General features: G+C 39.6%; 1 protein-coding gene across 5 annotated transcripts in view; it reads right to left on the bottom strand.

The window, feature by feature from the left end:
* fgf13a (fibroblast growth factor 13a) overlaps window positions 1-16613 on the bottom strand; it is a 147108-nt gene that overhangs the window by 36927 nt on the left and 93568 nt on the right. For 3 of the 5 annotated variants that reach the window (XM_033633366.2, XM_033633365.2, XM_033633368.2), the window contains one exon: window positions 2305-2415. In XM_033633366.2, the coding sequence (XP_033489257.1) occupies window positions 2305-2415 (111 nt within the window). Of the gene's footprint in view, window positions 1-2304; window positions 2416-5503; window positions 6555-8104; window positions 8258-16613 lie in introns of those variants that run through there. The other 2 variants (XM_033633369.2, XM_033633367.2) reach the window with 2 other exon arrangements.

Raw genomic sequence — 16613 nt, 5'->3', positions numbered from 1 at the left:
AGTATATTGATGTTGTGATACGAGACTAGATGTCATCTTAGATTTTGGACATTGAAATATAGGAAATGTTGTTGTTTGTGTTTTTAAAGGCTGGATTAGAGTGATGTAATTTTCTGAATTTTTTAGACTGTTCTAGCTGTTCTTTTACTTGTCTTTACCCACTTACTCATCATATACACCACAGATCACAGAGTAAAACATTATCTGTATCTGTATCTGTATCTTTTCAGCTAACTAAATTATCTGTATCTGTATCTGTACTCTAAATGACCTGAGTTAACGCCAGCGTTCAAGACGTAGGTGGGACTTGCATCGAAAATGGGTAGGGCCTCGCTAGGGTTGTGAATCACCATAAGATTACGATACTTTAAGTCATGATTCAATATTACTGCGATTTTAAATATATTGCGATATGCTGAGTTTTGCGATAAAATATATTGCGATTTATTACCTTTTTTCAACTGTTAATCCCAAAGAAAAGCTTTCAGTCTGTTCATCTGACTTCAACCATTTTTGGGGCAGCAAAATGTATCTAAGACTGAAAAATCAATTGATTATATTATTTTAGTAGGCTACCTAAAGTTTAATCGATACTTGGCACTGTGTGATGATACGATACTGCCACACAAAAATATTGTGCAACTATACTGTATCAGCCTCACCAGAGGTTGTTATTTCAAACCGGAAATTGAAATGGGTTGATCAGAAGTTTGTATATTCTTGTAATTTATTAGGAAACTATTTACAGAACAATCTCAGAATTGAGCTTCATGATTTTTGACCACAAGGGTAACCACAGATCAATCACAGCTACCCTACTAGAGATTTTCCTTCGTCATGAGTACGGATATTGACACTTTTTACTCGGATGATACAAAGTACGTCATCTAAGTATTCTGCTCAACCCCAATATTCAGATTACTGATGGTTATTTATCGAAAATCTTATCGTGTAAATATTTTGTTTAAGCACCAACAATATTTTTGTAATATTTAAATCTAGGCATTTTGTCAAAAATCTTTGGCCAATAAAAACCAAGATATCTTTGAAGTCTTTCACAGGCCACCACAAATTACATCTTGGACTGGTAGGGTAGGTGGAGTGTGCAGGGTGTGAGGAGAGAATGACTCCTTAGCGATTGTGTCTGTCAAAACTTCACGCAAGCTTATATTTTTGTACAGACCATTATCGTGTATTGTTTCTCTGGTCATGTTTGGAGGCTACAGTGTAGCTCTTTATTTGCTCAGGTGAAAGTGGATTATGTGAGAATGATACTTCCCAGCATGTGAGAGTTTGCCGTGAGTCAAGTTTGATTACCTGCAGCCTGAGCAAATAAAGTGCCACCACCTGTAATGGCACTGTAGCCGTGGCCTTACAGGACAGTGTCATGTAAATAATGCTGCAGACTGTTTGAAGCCACTTTTCTGATATGCACTGTTAGCTAAACGAGCGTTAGCTAGCCTCATGGTGCTTCTCATCTCAGTTACCAGTGGTGGAAAGTAACTAAGTACATTTAATCAAGTACTGTACTAAATACAAATTTAAGGTATTTAAGTATTTCCATTTTCTCTTTGATACTTCTACTCCACTACATCTTCGAGAGAAATCGTATACTTTTAACTCCACTACGTTTATCTGACAGCTTTAGTTACTTTGCAGATTCAACCTTGCTGTGGACACAGTACTAACTGGCATAAAACTGTGCTGTTTTTCCTGTAGCTGGCAGTGTGTTATTGTTAATCTTATAATTTCTTATCATTGTTATTATTATTACTACTACTATTATCATTATTCATTTTTTTGTTTTTTCTTTTTTCCTCTGTCCTGTATTTCTTATGTCTATGTTTGAGAAGTAAGAGACAGAGGGGGGCAGGTCTCTCTCAATCTGCTTCTTTACTCTTTATGTCCGTGGTGTCAGGCAGATGAAAATTCAGGAGAACAATCTGTAGTTTGAGCAACAGCCCTAGAGCCAGTGAAAATCTGCTGGATGATGTGAAACGTGCTGGGAGATGAGCAGAAAGATCTGGGCACTGGTAAGACTGAAGGAAGTTTACGACATTCACTTTCATTTATGCATACTACCGACAGTTATGATACAGAGCTGGTTGTAAATCAGCAAAGTATCCTTTAAACACATTTGAGGGGTGTGAATTTGATGTTTAAGTTGCCATAATGGAGATGTTCCATTAGATGGTATACAGCTAATGCAGTCTCCACAGTAGTACATAGAATTGACAATAGCAAGGAGGCTGCTTCCCTCTGACTAACAGCTTAGCATGGCAATGAAAAGAACTTAAAACTTACTGTAACCATTGTCTTCCTCCTTCGTCCCATCAATGGTTCCATCTGCCTGCAGCTGCAGGTGGAAACCTTGTCGACTGTACAGCTTCGTCACGATCCCCTTCAGCTGGGGCTCTGTGGAGGCAGGCAAAGACAGGAAGACAAGAATGAAACCACAAGACTAGAGAAACTTTAATGTAGCAGCAAGATGTCACCCATAGTCGAAGCTTCCAAGCCACCATTTTGGAAGTTACTGGAGCCACAAAATTCAGTTTAGTCAAACCTTGGTAAGGCTGAGTGGAGCTGAGGTGGGACAAAAAGGAACACTTACGACAGCTGACTGAAGCAAACACAATCACCACCAACAACCAAAGAAAAAGTCCGAAGAAGCTTCTTCAACTATAAAGAAGTGAATCCTTTTGTGTTTGATAGTTTTGGAGCTTGAACGTGTCAGCCATAAGACGAGCTGCAGTTTAACATACTTTAACATTGGCTGAACGGCTCTGGCCTGATGATATCCTATATGCAGATCTCACTGATTGTCCATCACTTTACAAGGACCATTTCACTTTTATTATCCACAGGCTGCATAAACAACATGGCGAGCTGTCTGATCAATTAAAACAATTTTATATAACATTAAGGTTTTATGGAGCTGCAAAGTCAGACCCAGAAAATCCTGTTAATAGTATTTAAATGGCAAGGTGTGGTCACAGTCCATGAAAATATTTCTGTCCTCTCTCTGCAGTGGAACAGAGGTGACTGAACAGGCGGCCCCTGTGGCCCCTCCACAGAGAAATAAGACCACAGATGGACAAGAGCAAATATTATCAAATTTGAAAAATGGCTTCGGGGGCATGTGTTGGCTCACTGGTCTAAGATGGCCGAGGGCATTTCTTGTATGTCAGCCCCTCTTCTCTCCCCATGCTTCATGTCTTTTTCCAATAGAGGCAGGATTTTATAAAAATAATCTTTTTAAAAAACTATATTGGTGAGAAGCTGCTTGGAGCACATTGCTGGTGTGGATGGATCTTGAAGTGACTCATACGCCATGTGCGCACACTTTTTAGTGTCTGAGAGCTAGTATGCTGCTTATGGTGCATATTTATTTAGGAATTTATTTTTTAGAGAATTAATTGTGTGTTGTAATTTACGCATTTTATATTATTATTTTATTTAGTTATTGTGTTTTTTCCCTTTTGTGTATGTACATTAATTTGATTTATTAACACTCGGTGACGCCGTTTATATCCGAGAAAAAGCAACAAAAAAATTCAATAAAATATATAATATATATTTATAATAATAATAATAATATTAATATTAATACAAATAAAAATTAAAAGCTACCTTGGTGTCCAGAAAACTCATAATATTTTATTTATTAGGATATTTGCAGTTGAAAAATGGAAATAAAAATCTAAACTTCAATAAAATCTGTGATTTTAAGTAAATACTATAATTTGGGTAAATTCAGTTTAAAATTGAAATATGCTGAAATTTACATGCATAAATGTAGTGCTCCATATTTCAACATGTTTTTGATACAATGAAGCAGCCGTATTTTCAAATATATGATCTAAAACAAGGACAAAATAAAAAATAGAGTTAAGAAAATAGAAAATAGTAATAGTATTACTAATAATATGGACAACAGCCGCACTGCTCTGTGCAGCAACATATAAAACCAGCCCCAATAAGTCTAAAAGACAATAGTTTGAAGTGGCAGAGCATTTATTTTTGAAGTGGCCCGGCAGCCTGTCTGTGTTACATCAGTGTAATGTCTGATAAGAGCTAAGTGCTCTCCATTCCCTGGTTACTGTCCCTGGTGGAGTGTCCTTTACTGTGGTTTACCACACCTTTCATCTATCCTTTCATCTCACTTACCTTTCAATCCTGCCATTTCTGCCCTTACTAAGGTTACTTTTTTCTGAGGAGGTTTACTCAGCGTGTACACCGGAAATATTGCTATCACTTTGTTGTACAACTTTTCAGTGCGGCACCTGACTTTGCTTTTAGAAACGTGCATATGTCAGCATGTACTGTAAACACACAAGAACGGGCATAACCAGACACCAAACTACACATACGGTCCACACTGTATCTCTGAAACATGCCAGTTCTTTGTGCTGGGTGTAAGTCACACACAGACAACGCCTTCTCCTTGGCACTCATTGCTTCCTCCACAGGATAGAAATGGAAATTGGAAGTGAGAGGGGTGCAAACACTGTAGGATAGTTGTGCTGTTGCATAAACATGCACCTTGTCTCCAGGTATGTTTATACAGAGTTACAAAACAGACATGAATGAAGTGGAAGGGATCGAATAAAGTTTGGGAGAGAACTGCTGAATCTTCTTAGTCATCGCGTCCATATAAGACAAAACTGACAAAAGGTGAGCGCTGGGCTGAAGATGTGATCATATCAGATATGCAGCGGTGGTCACTTCTGCAATGGATTAGTGAGGGATTGAGTGCTTTAGGCTACAGAGACACACTTCAGTCACTGTGATAATAAGAGTGCTTTAAAGGCCACACTGGACCTTGGCTCACATGCCATTATGCTACTTGTTATAAATATATAAATGTACTTGTAATAGTTATCATTTTCTGACAGTAGGTACCACTTATTTCTTATTATCTGGCAAGTATTTCTGCAGTTTGACACATTTCAGCAACAAATAACTTGTCCAGCAATATGTGGGGAGATACGACTTTTCTAAAATTCAAAATTAAAGTTAAGACCTGCTTGTTTTGCTTATTTAAATCTGTCGGTAAACTTGTATCCACCCAGGGCTACCATTTATTAATAGTACTGAATCATTCTGGAGACTGATGATACAGTTTTTAAATTACTTTCAATGAATTCAATTTAATTTGACCCGCTGGTCACACTGAAGTCTTCGTGATTTTAAAATATTGACTTATAGGTACTTTTGTATATACTCCAGTGTGAGCTGGTTAAGTGGACAGTGAAGGATGAGCTATCAGTTTAACACATCCCTCAGCAGCCTGAGATGCCAGAGGTGACTTCCCTGTGGACTAACTTCAAAAGGGAGCCCCTCATCCTCCCACCAACTCTGGCACAGTCATTCATCTCTTTTAAATTTGCATAGAAATTAAACAGCACTCACTATACTCTATGTTGTTTAGATGGTTTTTGAAATATAATACATTAGATACAGAGTTAGTGATCCTGCAGCCTGATGAAATGACACAACAGACCTGGTCGTCTCCTCCGCCTCTTCTTGGAGCCAAAGAGTTTAACCCGGGAGAAAACGTTTAGTCGGCTGGGTTTTTCACAGCTTCCTTTGGCTTTACTGGGGCTGCTCACGCAGCGGCAGGCATTAGACTTCTCCCGCTCCCTCGCCTGCCTCTTCTGCCTGATGAGGGAGCTGGCGATCGCTGCAGCCATGGCCAGTTTGGCTGCGCTTTGGAAAACAACTTCCCAGGAAGAAAATCACCCAGCAAACTGGATTCCGGATGTAAACGTCCAGACAATGTGAGGCAACTATACCAATGCGTTAAAGAACAAGTGGACTATGAGGAGCAGACAGTAAAACAGTCCCAGCAGTGCAGCACAGCCAGTTAGATAATGTCCGAGTGAATCATTTTCGGCAATTTGGGCGTTATTCAGCAATTGTCCGTTGCATCTCCGAGAAGAAAGTGGAACTTAACAAAAGATAAACCCCACACGGTCCACCGTGAAGCTGCACAAAGACTTGGAGCGCAGCACGTTGCATGTTCCTCCAACTGTATCATTTTCCCTGCATCACAACAAATACGCACAAAGCCAGTCTGTGTGAGCGCTTTTGCATCATCCCACTAAACTACATGGCCGCGCACATGGTGCTCGGGGAGGCACATAGTCGTGAATGAAGCTCAATGCGCAGCCAAAAGGATGGAAACACCTGTTTGCAGACGCCGGGAGTGTTTGCACCGCTCTCTCTAATCCCTCACTGTCACACACTTTACATCGCGGTTTTTCAGAGAAGTCAGCGCAGAGGATGTGAACGCATCACTACACAGATCCCATTAGTTTGTCTGTCTGTCTGTTGCTGAAGCGGAGGTGATGGCAGCAGGCGCATCATTGTGGACGCAGTATCCGAGCTGAGCGCACGGCACAGACTCAGCTGAGCTGCTCACAGCATCCCACCGACAAACCTGGAGGATGAGCAGTGAGGAGGAGGCAGAGGACAGGGAGTGGAACAAACCCGGTCAGTGTGCACAGTTAGGAGAGTCTCCATATAGGCCGGCATATGGGATAATTCATGTTACAGAGCGAGAGGCAGGGGCGTAGATGGAGTGGGGGCGGGGAGCTGGCAAATAGGAGAAAGAAGGAGGGATACCACCAAAATTTAGGATATTTTATCAGACAGAAAGTCACAGGGGACAAAGTTAATAACTACTGATACAGCTCATTTGCCTTGGCTGAATTAAAAAAAATAAATCTCATTCAAAGTAACATGATTAACTATTTAAAATGTTATTTATTATAATGTAAATGCTCGCTTCAGCAGCAGGGAACAATCATCAGATGTCAGCAGATTTACATGCATGATAAAGTGTAGAAGTAAAGAGGAAGTGATTTTTGGGGGGTAAAATAAAATTGAAACAGCCTCATAAATGTCCATATAATTAATATTAACTTGTGTTTTTCTGTAACAGGGTCAATTACACAGCAATAATATGTGTAACAAAGTCAAAATGTACATTTGTAATATTAAGTTTTATAATTACACAAAATTTATTTCAGTTGTTAATAATATCTGACATGCTTAGGCCTCCATAGTCAATATGTGGAACGTCTGATACTCAGTTTCTGTACCCCTATGTTCACCTGTAGGGGTACCCCGCCTAGAAAGGGGTGTCTCCTCCATTGCCTCTCCCCTTTTGCTGTTGTGCTCCATGAGAGTGGGGCTCGAGGATTTTGTTTTTGCCTCTTGCTCTGAGTTGTCGGGAATAAACGGAGATTGCCTTCAAAGATATCCACGGTCTGTGCCTCTTCATGTCAACGCGACATGGACAACACTAGAGTCCACCGGTTATATCTCTACAAAATTTTAACACCCATATCATCCCACCTTTGAGTCACCTTTTTAATTTGCTGCTACTGGATGATTTTTAATTTACATCGTGAAAATTTCCAGCTGAAAACAAAGTGGTCAAAGCTGTTTTATAAACTCCAGATCAAAGGTCATATCCTGACACTGATGTCTCTGTCCAGCCCTGATTGCCTCGTCTCTGCTTTGCCTTTTCAGTCCTGGTCTGAGCTCAGTTAACAGCCTAACCAATGGTGCCATCTACAGTCCTCAGTCCAAACTGTTGTAGACGTTTTATTCATTTCCTCTGATTAATAACACACACAGAACTACACCTCTATATTATATATTTCTGGTTAATTAAATATGGGGCGTTGCTTAGTCTGAAGAAAATAGAAATGGAAGTGATGTAGAAGTAAATACAGTAAGCATCTATATAAATCTTACATATAAAATATAAAGCTCCTACATGTGTCTTTAATAAACATAAAAGATCTAATCAAACAGCAAAACAGTGAAGAGCTCAGTTTCCCTCCACTTCAGCACCACGGACAGCTCCGTGTTAACCACTGCACAGTAACAAGAAAATCACCCCTTCTCAATAGAATAAAATATTACTAAACATTACTAACATCACTTAAAGTCATAAACTATTTATTTACTCAAGAAAACATGGGACACTTTGTCTTACAAACACTCAACAGACATAATTTGAAGTTCAAAAAATAAAGATTTAAAAACAAAAAGGTGCAGCTAAAATTCAGAAACAAGAGCAGCATCCTACCTGAAACCGATTTTCTCAGTGGGAAAGTCATGATTGTTTAAAGCGAAGCCAAAGCTGAGACTCAGATCCTTGCAGGCGCCTGGTTGTGAAGTGAAGGCGAGTTAAGTCTACATTCAGCAAAAGTTCAAACCATTGTCAGACAACTGTCAGAGGCGTAGTGGAAGAGAAAGCATCGAGGCGTGGCCATCAACAGGAAGATCATTACAGGACATTAGCGACATGCCATTATGACTCCTAAAACGCTCATTAAACATTCATTTAGAGGTCTTGTTGATCCGGCAAACACGGGCGTGTGTGTTCAGTGTGCTGCTGCGGCTCTGCAGGGGCCGGATTGGAAAAAAGTGATCGAAAATGCAGGCTGGGATTGGACTTCCTTTCTTGGGGCAGGGAAGACTTTGCTCTCATGTTACAAAAAATGATGTAAAATGATCCGATAATGCATTGACTAAACCGGTTATACAGGCCTGTCCACTCTGGGCTGAGAAATATCGATGTACAATCAGCTGAGACAACATGCATTAGGCAAAGTGTTTTTTTACAAACACAAGTCTGTTCTGTAAAACTGCAGAAGCAGGTTTTTACACATCGCACAGATAATACAGACACTGACCAAATGTGACTCATTATTAATCAACATCATGGCAGACATTACTGTCAACACAGTAGAGGAAGTGTGCTCTCTTCTGCAGCTCTGTTTCATATTAATGCAATTAAATAAGGCGTGTAATGAAAAGTAGATTGCTTTATTGATGCACTGTATGTGCTGATGGACTAAACAATGAGCTCTGAGAAACAGTGAGCCTTACAGTACACCAGGAACGTCTGAGGGCTGGTCTAAGCTGGTGCGGTGGCTATACACAGCTTTGACCACTAGATGGAGCAAGTGGACAGGATATCAAGACCAGCACGTTCACACTCAAGTGAAAAAACCCACCTCAAAACTCACAGCATTTATGAAACATATGCCTCTCTATGCGAAGCATCACCTTGAATCAGCATCACTGTAACATGCAATTTAATTTCATTTAATGTGGAGCTAACAGCTGTGAATCAGAAAATGTCCTCATGTCCCAGTAAGGATCACCATCATTCACTATCCACAGAACAGCTCCAGGATTTGTCTCTTAATGACCATACGCATAAACACGGCCTCTTTCTCTGCTGTTCAAACCTCAAACTCACAAACTTTAATGCAGCTTTACAAGTTTGCCCAACCAGGACACACAAATATTTCAATAAAGATGTATTAGCGAATAGCCCCTAATTTTCGAGGTGTTCCAACACAAAACATACAACACACTTCATTATATATATATTTTAGGGTGGAACTTAACCCTTTAATGGCCTGCTCAACTGTTTGATAGAGCACATTTTGAGTCACTCTGTCTTAATGAAAAATGTGCTATATGTGCTATAAAATATTATGCTAGAAAATCTACTAAATGTCAGTCTTTCTATAGCATGCCTTTTCAGTTCACCTCTGTAAGGAAGTCAGCAACTAGTTACACCCCAGATTTCACCGAACAGATTTATGTAACTTTATACAAAAAATAAAAACCTAATAAGAGTCAAATCATTTTTAAAACACTCTACCAAACGGTTTATTTGTCCTTTAAATGGTGAAGGTAGTGATGCTTAGCTGTGGTTATAAAAATGTACTATTTGCAAAGAAATAAAAAAAAAATCGTCTGATCATTCATTGTTGTTAAATGATACATTTAGTGCTATCTGCTATATATATATATATATATATATATATATATATATATATATGCTGATATAATTTCACAAGTATGATTTTTTACTGTCTAAAGCCACGCTCAATCAAACAGTTCAATTGTCCTGTTATTGTATAGAGATAGTGATGCTGAGATAATAAAGTCACCGTTTTCACGAAATAAAAAAGGGTAAATATTCACTGCTGTTAATGTCATAAATGTCATGTTTTTTCATTTTGTATTTAATGTTAGAAAAATATACTTATTTAAAGTGCTGCACCATTACATATCTAGAATACATATGTGGACTGGTAATGCTACTAATTTATTGTCACAAACTGATATATGTTGGTATACAGACATCTTACAAGCATTATGACAGTAATTTGTACTTTTGATTTTTCCTTTCTGTCTGCCATTACTATGAAGGACCATCTTAACCGTTTAGTAGAGGCCTATATTTAAAAAAAACTATGAAGTCTGTTTGAAAAAGCAACATTGATTTTTGTTATTACAGCCCAAACAGGGAAAAAACAGCCAAGAAAACATCTTCTATTGCTTTTTGTCTTTGTAAGGACATTAAAGGGTTAAAGCTGTGTGCGATCATGGCATTTTCAGAGACTACCATGTATTTAAAAATACATATGTGCTTCAAAGTGAAACGACAAATCAATGAAGTCACCACTGCAATGATATATATATTTGTATGTTGTTCAGAGGTTAATAACGCAACATGCTGACAGCACACAGCCATGCCGATGACAGCAGTTTCTATGATTACATATGGAAACCTAATAGGAATATAAATAGTTCATGGGTCAATACCAATATATTGATTTACAAAGGATGTGGCTTAAATGACTCGAGGCATACTGTGGAGATAAAATCATTTGTTTTCCTGTTTACTGTCATTTATATTCTCCATAACCTTTAACCCAGTGATACTCATCTTAGGGTCAGTGATGGGTGCCAGGTGGCCCACTGATCATTTTCTAATTCCCAGTGAAATTAAATTGATCCACACTGGGACTTTTCTTCTGTAATCTGAATGTGAATAAGGTGCCAGATTTAATAAAAAATCAAAATGGAGCTTGTTTATATATTTTAAAAAAAAGAAATGAAACAAAGTCTAAGACAAGATGTTTGCCAAAGCTGTTTTAAAGTGAAACTGGGCTTCGTAGAATCATCATGACCTCAAGAACAGCTGGTACTTAAATATGTTGTAGCCATTATATCCATAGAGGCATTTTTACTTTACTAGGAGTAGAAAGAGTACGAGGTCACAACGACTTTCCTAAAACCAAGAGCCAACAAACATCACATCTCAGGCAGCACACAATAAAACATTTTCATTGATAAGAAGACAAATCCTGAATGATCCTCTTTGTGAAGCGTGATTAACTGTCATCCTTTCCTGTAACCAGTGGTAACCTAATATCACTTACTGTAACACTGTTAGTTGGATCATAATGCTGTTGTAATCAATACTGCACAATTTACTCATTGTCTTCCATCTGTCTTTAGAAAAAAAGGCTAGAACTAAGGCAGCTCCAGTCGAGCAGTAGATCTTTCACACATGTGACATAAATAAGTAATTTGTCTAGTTATATTTTTGCCTTAAGCTAATCGTAGCATAAATTCACATGCTACTAAAAGTTACTGTAGCTATGACATTGCTGCCAAAGGGCAGTTGTAGTACGGTGTGTCACTGAGTTGAAGTGTTGAAGAGATTTTACTTTGAAATTTGAAAATTACATACATAAAATCAAAGGTAAAATATTGATATTGTATTGTTGAAATATTAAAGGTAAGATGGTAAATGGACTGAACTTGTATTGCACTTTTCTAGTCTTCCTTCCACTGGTGGCTGAGGCTACTGTACAAAGTGTCACCTGCTACTCTGTAACCATTCACACGCTCACACACACAGATAGAGAAGCCATTAGGTGCAATTTGGGGTTCAGTATCTTGCCCAAGGATACTTCAACATGCAGGAGGAGCTGGGGGTCGAGCCGCTCTACCTTGTGTGCAGGATTATCCTAAAAAACAATGGATCGATTCAGACAGAAGAAATAGCGCAATCATCACTGATGACCCACTCACAGTGTGTGGAGGTATATTTTGCTGCAGTGTCTACCCTCTGCCTGTCTGATTCTTCTGTTTGGACGTTTATGGGCGTGTACCCTCACAGCGCTCAGGTGAGGTCAGGACTTTATAAAAAGGTAAAGACTAGGTGACAGACTTTAAGCAGCATCCAAGAGACACAGCCTTGGAAAAAAAAAGCAAATATAGCGAGGCAAAATGCTGAATGAGTAAATCTGGGATCAGCTGTTAGGGCCGTTTCATAGTCGGCGCACGCAACACGAGCAAGCGACACAAGTGACGTGAGCAACACACTTCCTTTCATAATCAACACACTGAACGCAAGCGACGCAGGTGACGTTTGAAATGCAATACATCACTCGCGCAATATGGGGTAGTAGAGTCACTGGTACATTCTGGCTAGCTAGTACTGGTATTTTATTAGAGTGCAGGGCACTAGAACTGTCATAAATGGGGGTGTGCCCGTACGAGTTCGCAAAGTTTTTCTTCCTTGCCTGCCATATTTCATATCTGCTTCTTCTGTGAATAACAAAAAGTGGTTAATTTCAAGTACATCGCTTGCATTATCACCCCTGCTGGCAACGCATGGTATTACACGCGTTGCTGCGTTGCGTGTCAAAAAAATGGACGACACATTTTGAGACACATAGTTTATGACTGTGATTTAAGAAATTCTTTTACAGTACATACAGGAACTTACTTATACTACTATGGGGCGGCAGTAGCTCAGCTCATAGGGACTTGGCTTGGGAATCTGTGGGTCACCTGCTCAAGTCTCTATACAGACCAAGTAAGGAGTGTGGACTGGTAGCTGGAGAGGTGCCACTTCACCTCCTGGGCACCACTGAGGTGCCCCTGAGCAAGGCACTGAACCCCCAACTGCTTGGAGTGCTCTGACAGCTCTCCATTTAATGCATGTATAGGTCCTGTTTGAGCATGTGTGTGTATTTGGGGCCTGTGTGTGTATGACAACAGAGTGGAAAAATTGAATTTTCCCTCAGGGATTAATAAAGTATATCATCTTCTTCTTCTTCTGCAATCATGCCTTGAGAGAAGGTGCACAGTTTTATATGTATCATGTGTGCCTTTCCTACAGCAGCATAACACGAGTTCAGGATTTAGCTATACAGTAGGCATACTGTGGTTCTATCATGTGATTTATTTATTTGTTTATTTATCCTTTATTTAGCCAGGAAGGTCCCATTGAGATACAAGATCTCTTTTCCCAGGGAGTCCTGGTCATATATGGGATATATGTTAGTGCCGCTCTCTAGAAAAGCTGCTTAACAAACCTCCATACAGCCTGATTTACACTGCCGCAGCAGCAGCAGCATACAGTGTCCCTGCCTGCTTCTATCCGATACCTCTAATTCCACCACGAGCAAATACAGACAGACAGATCTCAACACCAGCAGACGCAGATCCCAGGTTTTGCTTCAGTCCTCCCACTACTGATAAACCTGGGCCATCACTCAGGCAGACAGTGTGGCCCTTCAGGAGGATGGCTGGGTTTATCACTGACAGTTAGGAGGACAGGAAGAGGTGATGAGAGTTGGGCTGCATTGTACAACAGCGACACTAATCAAACACCTAAGATGACACTAAAGAAAGTGCAAATGTGTACAGGCCTGATAATGTCCGTCACACTGTTTGTGCTTTTCTTAGCAGCAGCCCGGCTATGATGGAGGAGTAAAAATACAAAACAGCGTACAATGGCAGGAGTGGAACTGGAGAGATAAGTAAAGGAGAGAGACGTCTTTTAAATAGACAAAATGATGCTGAAACAAAAATAGTATAAATCATTTGTTTTATTAATTTCTTCTTGAGTTCACAAGTCTCTGAAGAAAATATAGCTCTCTTTTGTCTGTTTTGCGAGACAAAAGTGGACTCCAGCTAAATTTGACTCATTTGAAGTCGACCACAGACTCTGACAGCGTTAATGAACTACTCTGTCAGAAAATCAATCCCAGCAGATGAGAGATAACACTCCAGCCTCTGGTTTGAGCTTCACGCAAAAAAGTTTCTGTCTCAACAAATCCAGACACAAGTGACCTCTGTAACCTACACCTGTAGACTCTGTAAATAAGACGAGCAAGGAGGACACAAGGACGTACAGATTCAGAAACTTTGTGTGTGTGTGTGTGTGTGCTGTGGTTGCTTGTGTTGCAGTGTGCCATGGGCACATTAATTACTGTAGTGCCCCAGAATGCCAGTCTACTGTGGCCTCCTGGGGGCACCTTCACTGTACTGAACTCACTCGCATACACACATACTGTACACACACACACACACACACACACACACACACACAGAGGGAGAGGGAGAGGGAGAAAATAATTTAGAATAGCTAAAGCACACACTTCTGTTAGTTTCCATCATAACACAGTCTCAGTACATATGAACTGTGGTCGAACTGTCAAACTGGGCAGCACTGATCAAATACAAATCAAGATGCTGTGACTGCCTATTTCTCGCCTCAGCTGTCGACTGCATCCAACATTGCGGCCAGGTCACAAAGTTTCTCTTGTTACAGCTAAACAGTACACTGAGGTAAGAAATAGGCAATTCAGCAACAGAATCTTGATTCATATTTGATCAGTGCTGACAGTTTGACCGCAGTTCAAGCAGTGAGTGACATGATTGACAGCTGCCATAGAGACTCCTTGGCTCTGATTGGTTGTTTTTGGTGCACCGTGGTCACCTCTGGTCAGAGGGAGTAAGAAGAGGAGGACGGGCATGATTTTTCACAGGTTATCACTTTCATGTACTTTATTCAGAATATAGTGAAGGTTTCAGCAAATATGACATTTATTTTTATAAATGTTACCACCTGCAGCTTTAAAATTATTTGGTCTGTAAAATGGCAGAAAATGGTGAAAAATGTCAGTGTTTCCCAAAGGCTAAGACAATGTCCTCAAACATCTTGCTTTGTCCACAGCCCCAAGATATTATGTTTATTAACACAGAGGAGTGAAGAAAAGAAAAAATATTCACATTTAAGAAGATAACCTTTTTTCTTTAAATATTACTCAGACCAGTTAATCAATTATCAAATTAGCTGGTGATTAATTTAAAAGTTGAAAAATAATCGAGTAATTGTTGCAGCTCTGATTAACAGCCCAAGATTAGACTTATATTTGATACACTATAGACTTTACAGATGATTGATCACTGAGTTTGATGAGATGCTCTCACATCTGTACGTAATATGTCGCCGGAAGCAGCAGTCAGTTAGCTTAGCTTAGCATTTAGGCTTTTTCTTAGCTGAACGCAGATAGCGGCAAAGCTATACGTTGTGTCCAAAATGCTGCACTAACATGCTGTTTAGTACGCTTAAAACGTGTGTGGGATTTTTAGTGCGTTAAAACCTTAGTGTGACACCAGTAGTACATGGAAAGCACGCTGTTACCAGTGAACATTACAGCATGCAAACACTGGACATGACTTTAGCATAAATATCCTACAATGTAATGCTATAGGGACGATAACGTTCATAACAGACAATGGCAGACAGCAGGTGAGGCTGATTCACTGTTGAGATTGGAATGTTAACTGAGTTAAGTCAGTAGCTAGCCAACTAATTAAGAGGCTAGCGTTATGTGACATAAATGAGAGGGGACAGGGGGATGAACCCAACATGATCATGTGGCTGTCAGGTATTGTAGATACTGGTGGAGCTAAGGTTGGCACGGGTTACCATGGTTATGTTTCTCCAACCAGCAAGGTGGCTCTCAGGAAGTGGCGTTGTTATTACAGCTCAGTGTGTCCGAAAAGATACAAACTACTTTTAAGAGATATTGATGTCCTCAAATATCTTGTTTTGTCTAGACCCTAAGATGTTATGTTTTTCAATGCAGAGGAGTAAAGAAACCAGAAAATATTCACATTTAAGAAGATGATAACCAGAGAATTTTGACTTTAATTCTTCTTTAAATATCACTCAGACCACTTAATCAGTTATCAAATTAGCTGGCAATTATTTTAATTGTTAAAAAACTTGTGGAGTACTTGTTGCAGCGCTGATAAACAGCCCAACATTAGATGTAGATTTGATACACTTAAGACTTTTCTACTAAAAGATGCACTGAAACTCTTAACTGTGAAGCTATATTGCAGAAACTGCTGTCCTATAAAAGGCTCAGTGTTACCTCCTCCTTACACAGTTAACTGTTCAAACATACTCTTAAAAAAAAGCTCCACTCAGCCCGCACACACACGGCGTGTCTTCACACAGACCCAGAAGGTCCCAGCACCCTGCTGCTCTTGCCGTCTCTGTCCACTAGAGAGCAGAGCTCCAAAGTGAAAGTGTGAGATATGCCTGTGTGCTGCCAAGGTTGAGCACTCTGTTGACCTTTGTATTATTAAATATAACCAAACAATTAAAGCTATCTCTTCTTATTAATAACCCGAGGCTGTCATGATAACACCCAGGGTTTAATGAATTTTTAAATTCATAGAGAAAAGCGGCCTCCAAGGGCAGACACTGAATAAATGGGGAGGTTAACCTTGCTCGTGGTGTGTAATAGAGGGCAAAGTTGCATACTAGGATTGTGCCACTGATTATATCGAGATACAAACTGCCCAACTGAATGGATATCTTAACATACCATTGAAAAATGCAGTAGCAGGATTTTTTTAGTTGAACCTCTTGGTACACAGTGAGGGGATAATGTGAAATATTATCAACG

Source organism: Epinephelus lanceolatus, chromosome 7 (assembly GCF_041903045.1).
Source record: "Epinephelus lanceolatus isolate andai-2023 chromosome 7, ASM4190304v1, whole genome shotgun sequence".
Classification (NCBI taxonomy): Eukaryota; Metazoa; Chordata; class Actinopteri; order Perciformes; family Serranidae; genus Epinephelus; species Epinephelus lanceolatus.
Note: the sequence above shows the minus strand (reverse complement) of the source record. Positions and strands in the feature narration are given on the sequence as shown.